The following is an 11,838-nucleotide window of genomic DNA, read 5'->3' on the forward strand; positions in this document are numbered from 1 at the left end:
TAACGTAATCAACCACGTGACCAAAGCGCGCTTGGGTGACAACAATAATGGCTGCCGCTGGAGAGTTTGGGTGAGTAGATTCTGCTATTAGGTCTGTTCTAGAAGATATCGACAGCAAATTAATTTTAAAAGAGGAACAGAGAAACGCGATCAAGTCTCATCTTCTTATTCTAGGCGTGAAACTGCACGCTTTGATTTTTTTGGACAACAACTATGCCTCGCTTAACATACGTCACGCACTCCGTGGCTCTTATTGGTTGTAGATCTATCCAATTGAGTGCAGAGGCATTTTTTTTCCTGGTTCGTTCGAAACACGCCCCATAATCACAGCTCTATGGAGCAGTATCAGACTCATATTCTGACTAGAACCAAATATAGATTCTTCGAAATAAATGTGTCTAATTAGAATATAAGAGCCTAACTCATGATTTTTTTCACAAACCTTTTTCATAGTGCCGGGACTGTAATGCGATTAAATAACATTTTAACTTGTTTAAAAAAAATCTATGCAATTATTTGCATTTCCCAAGCGGAAAACCTTTCCACTTGCTGTTTCTTGTACACGTAAGAACCAGAGACAGAACAAAAGCAGCATCACAGGTGTTGGTCCACTGAGGGTATTCAAGCTTAAAATCCACAGCTCGAACCGAATACCTTTAAATCTGTATGGACAACTAAGCTACGGCCTTATTGTGTTTGCAGTCGCCTTAATACGTGCCATCCATATATGTCTTAATATTTGTGCCACCGACCTGTGCGCACACTTACAGTCTGAGCACACAGTGAGACAGATGTGCAGCGCTTAAACTCCCAGCACCTCGCTCCAAACCTGTCTGCCGTGCGCTCAACTCTGACGACCTCTGCTCCATCACCTCTGCTCTGCTTCAATTCTCTTCTTAATGTGCTGAACAACATTTCTGTGTGCTCTCTGCTCCACCTCTGCACACAATCACAACTTGTTTAACTGTATGGAAATGAGTCACACCAACCACCAATGGGGCCTTTTTTCACTAATTGCACTAAAGCCTCCATATGGAATAGCAATTGTTAAGCTCCTAAAGGAAAGGTAATATGCTAATCCTTGTTTTTATTTATTTATATATATATATTATATATTACTGTAATTAGTGGAGGGAATTGTGCTATAGTTAATGTTCATTTTGGGAGAAAGTGTTTTAAAGAGATTGTGTAAAATACGAGGTGTTTCTTAATAAAGGCAGATGAAAATATGATATTCGTATGCTGTAGGAATTTGCTATTAAGACAAAAAATCTTTTAAAGAAGAAGATTTTACATTTGAGGGTAACGGAAGTTCAAAAGGGTGACCCTCCATGTGTTTGTACTCCTTTTTCTTTAGAATCAAAACCCTTGAGAAATACGGGCATGTTTACGAAGCAAATATATTAGTTGCTCACCATTTTTGAGGTAGCTGCATTTTCATTATGTTTGTATGTAATGCAGAGAGAAATGGATGTCACAGATGGTCCTCGGAGCTATAAAAGGACCCATATCCATCATAAAGAAGTCTTTATGCTAAACAGTAGGGTTAATGTGAGGTCACTAATTTCCATGCATATTTTAATGCAGTTATGGATATGTGAGAGAAGGCAGTAGAAATACTGAAAACAAAGTAGTGATTCAGTAAAACAGTTATTAGTTTCTAATTTTTTTACATTTAATGTTGTAAGGCATATTAAAAGACACCCACACCTTAGCATGTTCAAATAGCAACAAGCTACTTTTTTTAAAAAGGGATTGTTGAAGATTTTCCCACATTTTTTAAAAGACCCACCCTCTCCACTTTAAAAAAAATGCACATGCACAACCCTGTACCCACTCCCAAGAGGGTGTGCATATTAAACGCATGTGAGAGCGTGCACAAGCCCATTTCTCCTCGTGGACGCTCCGTTTAAAAGTTGCTGTTTGCATATATATAACAAGCTTACTTTCCAAAAGAAGATTTGCAATTTTTCCAATATGTCAGACTCACCACCGGTAAGTGAAAATGGGGACGAGCACATAGGATGGCCTTATGTAAACATATCATCAGATTGATTCACAATTAGGAGGACCTCTTATTTTGATGATCCACCCAGAAAAAGAACATCCTCCACTATACCTTAATGATTTGAGTTGATTCACAATAACTTTGCTTCCCTGCAAGTCTTTGTCCTGATAGTCATCTTTTGTGCTAATGGCAAGCCCACATCCTTTTGTGGCCCATGTGAAGCAGAAGCAGTTGTTGTCATGGAAATATGCTAATTTAACAACATTTTGCATTAAAGAAAACAACACTATGCTTGGCAAAACTCTGCTTTAAACTGAGAGTTTAAAGCCTACTGCTGCTTATGCAAAAAAACAACAACATAAATCTTGGAAAGCTGAGTTAACCTGCTTTTACTGCCGTGAATAGGCTGAGATAGATGACAGCTATCAGTCAGTTATTTTTCTATGACCACAGCCCAGCATTAGCTATGCTACCTCAACACATGCCTCAGAGATAGAACCGCTCATGATGGCAACTATATTGGTAACATCTGTGCTACTTGTGGGTCAGAGCCTGTGGATGTTCTTTGGATTCTCCACATGTGACTTTACACCCATCATGAATCCCAATTCAGATGACTTATAGTCATATAGACTGGAAAAGATAAAACGGCTTTGGAATAGCAGACTTAATCAGGATAGAATTCAACACTGACCGGACCATTCTTGCACATTTTGATGGAGTAGTCAGGACAGTGCATTAGAAACAGTGCAGCCTCTGTACGTCATCTTGTTGGATCTGTCCAAATTATAACTTCATCTGTCGCAGATGCACAACAGGTTCCTGGCAGAAACTACTGAGTTTGTGAGTGATCTTATTGTAGAATCACAGAGAGCTGGCTGATTGTGAAAGCTGCACCTCTGGATCATGGCTTGATCCTCAGGTGACCCGAACAGAGATTATCAGACTATGCATTTTCCTTTCCTTCCCCACTACTTTCATTCCTATGGATCATTGCCAGTCAAAGCAGATTGGTCAAGCTCGTACAGAAATGGCAGATAATAACTGATATACTTTCTGTGACTAAAAAATAACTTTTAAAATGTTTTTGGGAGAAAATGTAGATTTGTTAAACTCCAACATCTGCTCAGTTTGTCAGGATTACGTTGAATAAAAAATTTTTAAAAGTTGCTTTTTTTTCTGAGACCTTATGTCCTAAAATGTATACTGTACATTAAAGTATGTAAATGTTGTGTTTTGGCAAACCTACTTACAGCAACACTTTCTGTATTTGGTTAATTACCCACCCAAGTAGCACCTGTTGGGTCTTAACATCAGATTCAGTACTTAAAGAAAAGAGGAAAAAAAAATAAAGACAAAGATAAAGTTACATGCAAAATTCTGTTATTTTGAACACCAAAATAAAAGTTACACAAAATCAACGATATTGTTGCTTACTGCTCCCATATTTTGACGTCTCTTGTGTTTTTATTCAGCTATTTAGCACTTTAGTTCAGGTACGGGTTTGGTTCTATAAGTAAAGTTGGATTTGATTTGCGATTGCTCTATAATATTATACTGTAATACAGAATTAACAAATGATTGAAGATTTTAGTCTCTATAACTATCAACTTACTTTGTTGCATCTTTTCATCTTGTAGCTGGTTGCCTGTTTAATCCCCACTCCATCTCAGTCGTTGTGTCTATCAGTAAGGCCCTTCTGCCCTTTGCCTGCAGTTGGTGCTTAGATGGCCTGTTGGCGTCTATTGCATAGCAGCCTTGTTTCTGTTAGTGTGCTCCAGGGCAGCTTTGGCTACAATGTCAATGGTAAATGGCCTGTACATATATAGCGCTCTTTAAAGTCGGGAGACTTCACCAAAGTGCTTTACACTACATTCAGTCATTCACCCATTTACATACACTCACACACTGATGATGGCAAGCTACATTGTAGCCACAGCTGCCCTGGGGGTCGCTGACAAAAGCAGGGCTGCAATACACTGGTGCCACCGGGCCCTCTGACCACCGTCATTAGGCAGTGCAGGTGAAGTGTCTTGTCCAAGGACACATAACACTGAAATCCAGAGCCGGGGCTCGAACCACCAACCCTCCGGTTGCACAACTCCTGCACCTGATGCTACTGTCGCCCCTACATATAAACAATGTAGTTTATATGTAGGGGGCAGGCTTTTAGCTAGGAATTTTTCATAGGGCGTATACCTCGGTGTATCACATCTCTAAGGTTTGCACAGTGTAGGGGGGTCCGCGGTATCCTCCCCCTGGAAAACTTTGAAATTTAGACTCTCTGAAATGCTATTTCCTTCATATTGATGTGGAATGCAGCTAAGTTTTTGTCTTTGTTACAACACAAATTTTGTCCTGATTGATGCAAGTGTGTTTGACTACAGGTGGAACTTTCATAATGAAGACATAAGACGCCATCATAAAACATATGTGTACAGATACATCTGAGACTTCTGCTGCTCCTATGTTCAATGGCAGAGAGCAGCTTTGTTATATTTGCTATGATAAGTGGGTAAAAGTCAGTTTATCAAGATTACGATCCTGCCTTATATTATTTCACTGTCGGAGCTGCTCAGTCCCCTTCACATACCAGCAGGGCGCTGTCACTGGGAATCCCTTGCAGCGGCTTCCTCTGGCCCGGTCGCCTCTTTGGGGGTTTCCTGCTACTGTTCAAAGTGACTGGAAGTAGATGTTAGCATTTTTCAAGTATTTGGCACAAACTGTAGCCACCAAAATAATAAAAGCAAACATATATTGCCGGCAGGTTTTGACATTTTAAGGTAATTTAGACTTTAATAAACTGTTTTAGAGGAGTGATATACAGTAGGTCTCTGCATCAGCAGTGCTGTATATGTCTCCCTGTCAACTCCCAGATCAGCTTCTTTGATTGGCTGATGTGGTTCGTTGAGAACCAAAAGTTCAATTTTTCGAATTCCAGCATCTGCTGCTTGTAAAAATTTGGACCCTTGAGCGTAGTGTCCTGGGGAAAAAACAGGGCATATTTTTTTAGTAAATGGGGTACATTGTACGGCTGTATGCATTGCTAGGTAAAAGACACAAGTCAACAATGCGTTTCAAGTTCTTACACTCTATTACACTATTATCTGCTGAAAGTCTTGTGATGAACCTGTATGTCAATAAAACTGGTCGTTAAGTAATGCATGTTCACCTTTAAGAGTCCTCATTGTTTTCATCAATTTTAAACCTCACAGATTACAAGAAGCTCATCTTCTGTAGGAAACTGTGTGCTTTACTTTAACAGTGTGACGTGTGCTTGCCATTTCATTTCAAGGCAAAAGCGTGGAGTTATAAATCAAGGGCATCTGTCTTTACTCATCTCCCTTGCTGAGAAACCATTCACTCACCACTAAAGACTTACAGTCCTTGGAGTTCTTTCAACGTGAGCTATTACTGGCGAGAGGACGTTTTTCATTTTACCTCTCTCTTTATTTATTTACTCCTTATTAATGAAGCACGCTATTGTGATTTGTTTATATCCTGCTTTACTTGTTTGGTTCAGTTAGTAAGTTAATAAAGAAAATGAATACTATTCATCTGGCCTTGGCCAAGGCGATTACCTTCCACTTAACATACTTTGTTTTAGGTGTATTGTCAAATGGATGAGTTCATAAAGCCTTGTGTCTCTGTTTAAACAGAGTAAATTAAAAAGATCATTCAGTGTGAGAGCTGTGGACCTTATTCCAGAGTAACATTCATATAAGAAATTGAGTCTGTCAGCTTTTATGTTCAGTCCAGTACCAAATTTTGACTCTGTTTAGGAGCACAGAAAGAGTGTAGTAGAAATGTTGCCCTGAAAATTGACATCATTACATCACATGCTGGTGTACAACCAGGTGACATTTTTAACAGAGGCAGAGAGTGTCAGACTACATTTAGTATTTCAGTGACTCCAATTAACTTAAGGGCCCCTTAGTGAGACAAGAGGAGGAGTGATGTGTCTACCTGCAAACGTCTGGTGAAACATTGCAATCATGAGAGCAAAATGCCCAAAGGATTTGGCTCTGTAAGTCCACTGGTTAAGAAAATTACTCAAAATTGATTTAATCTAAGAAAAGCTGGATTGTTATTTTTTAAATCAGATCCAAATAGATGAAGGTTCTCTTTAAATATAACAGAAGCAATGCCACACAGGAAAAACAACATTAATGTACGGCTACTAGCTGTACTGCAAGTACAATCCTCTTATGGGTTTAATAAGGATACAGGCTTCTACTCTGGTCTTTTTGGTTATTTTTTCTTCTAGTTGTAAGATACAACTACAGCACATCTTATAACATACATAATACAAGCTCATGACAACACATTATGAATAACACTAGTGTGTCCGCTGTTGTTATTATTTGTACATCAGCTGAATAAAGGGTGTACTTTAATTTCAGCTTTACAGAGCCTCATGTCAGCAAATTACGCTCTCAAATGACTAGATTGCTTCCCCCATTTTGTTGCTGACAAATGTAATTGCCGGCTAAATTATGTTTACTTGGTTCTTGGGGAAAAGATTGGTTTATATTTTTAACCAGACTGTGATTTTTAACTATAAATCTTCCTGATATGTTTAACATTGTTTTACAAAATGACATACACATCCTGAACATGACAATTATATTATGTATTTCTAAATATCTATATTTTTAAGAGTTAGCTGCACATATTTCAGTGTACTGTACATTTTCTATCCAATTTATACAGGCTTAAATAAAAAAACAATGCACTCTGTTTTGTTAAATATTTAGCAAGCTTACATACTGTTTTAGACATTGGCAAGGTATAATTTATGCTGGATATATTGCACAACCAGTCTTCCTATGAAAGATAAAGATTTTTCAAATACTTTCCTTTTCAGCCACAGACTTAGTGTTTAATTATAACCTGCAAATGATCAAATAGTTAAAACCAGGTCCACTCAAGGCTTGATGCTAGCTTGCTTTAATTTTCTGATGTGTGATTAAGAAGTTCATGTTTACACATCTATTTATATTCAAGTTTTACCCTATAGCTGTAGTGTTTTTTTGTTTTATTTTTTTATTTTTGTGGATATTTTGAATAATTCACCACTACCATGGTGCAAATCCAGTAAAGTGTGTTTGTCTCTATATATTATTTTGGAGTTGAAGCCCAAAAAACGTAATCTTTCTCTATTCTTTCCCCAGAGGAAAGTGGACGTGTCCATGTGGGTAGATGCAAATTCAAGTCATGTTTTAAAAGAGTTTTTAGTATTCGGTATTCAGGTTGGCACTAAACATGCCTTACTGTGAGAAGGTGTTCTTTAGGGTTGTGGAAAGAAACGATATGACGATTATGTCGTGATTTTCGGCTGCCCATTATAATATCTATCTTTCAGTACCTAGCAACGTTTTCCAAAATCAAACATGTTTATCTAAAACAATGAGGGAAAACAGGCCACCTCTGCACTGCCACTCTGGTAGATGACACCATGGAGCCTTTTTGCTTTGTAATGCAATTTCTGTAATTGAAGCAGTCACAATAGAAGATGTAAATGTCACGATTTGGTTGTGGTTTTGAGGACCTGATAGCAGAGGCTGAGAGGCAGGGTGAGTTCTTGCAGTTTTAATTACTGGTAACAGTTTACAGAGGCAGGAATCCAAACTCCAACTTAAAAATGTAAAACAAACCACAACCATGGAGACATCAGGGGAAAACAATCACAAGGAGCCAGGGTAAGATGAGGTAGGACCAAGTAAGGCAATGTTGGATGAGGAACCAGCACTGAGGAACTGTACAAGGAGTGTATTTATGAGAGACTGAACAAAGAAAGTACTAACGAGCAGATTGGGAGCAGGTTTGAACAGAGCAGTTTGGGAAGGAGCTAGCGAAAAGATCAACACAAGAGGGCAACAAATAAAACCCTTAGAACTCAAATATATCCAGAAAATGCAACAAAATAGGAATTAAACCAATAAAACTAGAAAACATGCAGCAAAGTGAAACTTAACAGAACCAAGACCGTGACAGTAAACTGACTCAAACCCCAAGCAACATGGATTCTGTTGAACATATACCGCTCCTTTTTATCAATTCATTTCTTTTTGATATCTAAAGAAAATATAGCAATATATAGTGTTATTGTAAATCATGAAAATGTCGTATTTTGACCCAAGTATCGTGACACGTATTATATCACCACACACATGCCAATACTCAGCCCTAGTGTTACAGCATTTTCCAGTTTATAAAGGTTTAACATTGGTATGTCTGGCCTGATCTAGAAAAACTTTTTATTTATGGAAATGTAAGTAGTACATTGTTGTATAGTATATTTGTGTATTTTACCATTTATATATATTTAGGCCTGCATGTGTATCTTTATGTGTAACCTCAGGTGGTTAAGAGAAAATCCACAATCAATTACAAGTTTTGCACCCAACAAATGTTTTTTTTTTTATTAGAGGCCTCATATGTTGGAAAACATTTTAAATTCCAAAAAAATATTTTAAATAAATCCAGTAATCCAAATAAAAATGTTCATCTATATGGATGAAAAGCTGCAGTATTTACAGATTTGTTATATTTGAACAAATAAGTAATTCATTAGTAGTAGTCCACATATAAAATTGATAAACATTTAAAATATTTCACAACAGTTCTAACCATTGGTCCTCCCTTTCTAAAGGTTCTACATACTTCTTCAAGGGAAAGGAGTACTGGAGAGTGCCGGACAGTGACATGGAGGTGGAGACGGGATACCCCCGCCTGATTGCGAAGGACTGGCTGCTCTGCACCGAGATGCAGTCGGACTCTCCAGACACTGATGCCAAAAGTGCAGTCAACGTGCAGCGGCACCCAGATCATGCAGAGAACGGATACGAGGTTTGCTCCTGCACCTCAGACACTGCTTCACCTTTGGGGGTCCGGCCCTCCTTATCATCACTCTGGCTACTGCCGCCTCTTTGGACAGTCTCATTATGCTTCTACTCTGAACTTCTATGATGGTGAAGCACTGGACAAAGCTCTTTCAAGCGGACTGATCAATAATTAAAAAATGTTGATGCGAAACTCTTTTGTATGTTTTTGCTCTGATTTTGCAGTTATTTATTCAATAAATCCCTTTATTATTTTTTTTTCTGTCTACAAATGCACCTGACTTTCAATGCTTTGTCATTTTCAACAACATTTCATTAACAAAGGTTTTACAGAGCAGAAGTATTTTTTAAACAGGGTTCTTATGTCTCCATGTGCAGCAGGTGTAGTTCAGTGATCACTCAGGTGCGCAGGTGAGCAACATTTTAGGACATAAGATAGAAAATAATTATTAATGCCCAGCTTGGTAAAATAAATGCAATTAATCAAAAACAACTTACAGTTTTGAAATGCTGTAATAGTATGCAGATGTAATGCTAATGTCCTCTCATTGATTATCTGTCAAACTTAAATGATTCAGGTCATCAAAGAAATGCTTGTAGCACTATTTTCTTGCAGAAAAGATATCTTGAGTTTGAACACCTGGGATCTTTCTGCATTTAGTATGCAGGTCATGCATGGGTTTTCTCCAGGTAGCCCGGTTTTCTCCCACAGTCCAAAAACTGTTGATTTATGTTTCTAAACTGGCCTTAAGTGTGAGTGCGTGAGGACTTTTGGGAATATTTACACCATTTCTATATTTCTGTCGGTTTGTGAATAATGGTTTAAACTATGGTTTGCTTGGACCTCAAAACTAATTATAATACACTTTATTTAAAAAGGGACAGCATACAGTGCAGTAATAAATTAAAAAATTTGACCTACCGTTCTAAATTATAGCATAAACTAATTACCTCTGCCTTGGAGGTTATGTTTTAATCAGACTTGGTTTGTCTGGTTCAAAATAAATAAAAAGTTTTGGACCGATTTTGCTTAAACTTTCAGAGAAGATGCGTATAGTGACTTGCAAAAAAGATGATCTCGATTACTGATTACCCTTATTCGAAAGATTCTGTGAATACAGACATTAAATTAACATGGAAGTCACAACATGTCGGAGGAAATTAGCTACTTGGGGGAGGTCAGCGTCTCCGAGTGCTTTTCTTTTTCAAATCTGTAGTCTCTTGATAGGTTAATGAAGAGATATATTAGAAGAGCAGTAGAGTAAATGAAAATTAAGCTTAAGAACATACTTACTACTCACACCAGACAGGCGGACACAGAGTCAGTAATTACAAAACTTAGCAGTTCTTAGCTGATTTTGTAGAGTGGATTAAAAAGATGTCCATGATTTTGTTAAACATCTGTCATAGATTTTCTTTAGATTAGGGCCATTATCTCACTTTGTAGGACAGGGCCTCGTCCACTTGAACAGAAAACTGACTTTACATAGTAAAGTTAAGATTACGAAGGTATTCAATTTTATTTCCACAATGGGCTAGTCTGGTTTAGTCGACATTTTCTTTAGTAAATCAAATCATTAAAAAAAGGCTTCTTGTGACTCAATATATCTGTCAGATAGTAATATTTGTTTAACCTGAAACATTTAAGCATGACAAGACGGCAAAAACAGGATACTTATTCATAATAGTTCAAACACTTGCTATTCTATTTGGGTCCAAAAACATGTTTAACAAAGTTTTGGCTTCTTATTTAGAAGAAAAGAAACTTATTTTCTCTGTTGGAACTTGTAATTTTTTTAAAAGAAATTAAGAAAAAAAAGATTTTATATTATTGAAAATATTTTTTTTAAAACACAAAAGGCTTTTCAAAGTGGAATTTGAATAACTCCAAAATTTATTCAAACATGTGTCTATCAGCGAGCTCCTCACTGCTTATAATGAGTGTGAATACTTAACACTGCCCCTCCTGTAGGTGGATGGACCTGTTTCCTCGCTGTAATTTGTTGACACTGATCCAAAATGAGGATCTCCTGTTCATCTGTGGGCTGAGTCTTTCTCATAACTTCCCTGCTGTCAAATGAAGATTCCATATTCCTGTTTATTTTATTGCCTGCAGCTGCATCATCGTGGGCGCAGGATTTATTCTTGCTGTAAAGATATATTTACCTATAAACTGATATATTTGACTGGAGATGTTTTTGCAGCTATTGCATCACCAAGTGAACTGTGTATATTTTAAGCTGTGTTTTTAATGTACAATATTTTTGTAAAAAAAAAACGTAATAAAATAATATAAACGACTTAAATTTGTGAATTCTTATTAGGTGCTTCATTTGAGAACATTGTTGTGTGGGTGTTATTGGTGTTAAAGGGCTCTGTTAAAATCAGAAGTTTACAAGCACTCATAGTGACCATGAGTGCTATTTATGCGGGGGATTTATTGGTGCATTAGATGTGTTGCTTGTTTGTTTTTCAGATATAATTGAGAACACGAGTTTGAAATTATTGTCCACTTTCTATAATCTAAGTTTTATATGTATCCTCATATATGCATACACCTTCACCAATATTTGATTTAATGTCCGAAGCAAGTTCTATCAGCCATGTGTTTTTTTCTCTAACCTCTAAAAAGCTTTCTTGTTAGGCACACTCATTTCTCTGTATACTTTAGTCAAGGATTTTAAGCATAATATAATGCTGCTTTATCCATTCTAAAACCAAGGCTTATCCATATGTGGGAATCCAGTTGTGTCCAAATTTGAATCAACTTTGAATTTTGTCTCTATGCTCCACCCCAGTGTTGCACTGACCCTGCTTCTGCACTTGGTTTTCTCAGTTCTTGTATCTAAGAAACTTTCTGGCTGAAAAACACCATCTGCCAAGTGTGAAAAATGCTTTTGGTTTACTTTCAGGATTATATTTCCTCAAGCTCACAAGAGGTGATGCAAAACTTTCTTTCTAAAGGTGTTCAATAAATGACGACAG

At 37.3% G+C, this 11,838-nt stretch overlaps 1 protein-coding gene across 1 annotated transcript in view; it reads left to right on the forward strand.

The window, feature by feature from the left end:
* Nucleotides 1-11,153, forward strand: part of LOC119792371 (matrix metalloproteinase-17-like) — a 118,063-nt gene extending 106,910 nt beyond the window's left edge. The window contains exon 10 of the mRNA XM_038298982.1: nucleotides 8,664-11,153. Within this exon, the coding sequence (XP_038154910.1) occupies nucleotides 8,664-8,980 (317 nt within the window). The 3' untranslated portion in view covers nucleotides 8,981-11,153. The remainder of the gene's footprint in view (nucleotides 1-8,663) is intronic.
* The last annotated feature ends 685 nt before the right edge of the window (nucleotides 11,154-11,838 follow it).

This window comes from Cyprinodon tularosa, unplaced genomic scaffold (assembly GCF_016077235.1).
Source record: "Cyprinodon tularosa strain WSP-4 unplaced genomic scaffold, ASM1607723v1 ctg418, whole genome shotgun sequence".
In the NCBI taxonomy this organism is placed as follows: domain Eukaryota; kingdom Metazoa; phylum Chordata; class Actinopteri; order Cyprinodontiformes; family Cyprinodontidae; genus Cyprinodon; species Cyprinodon tularosa.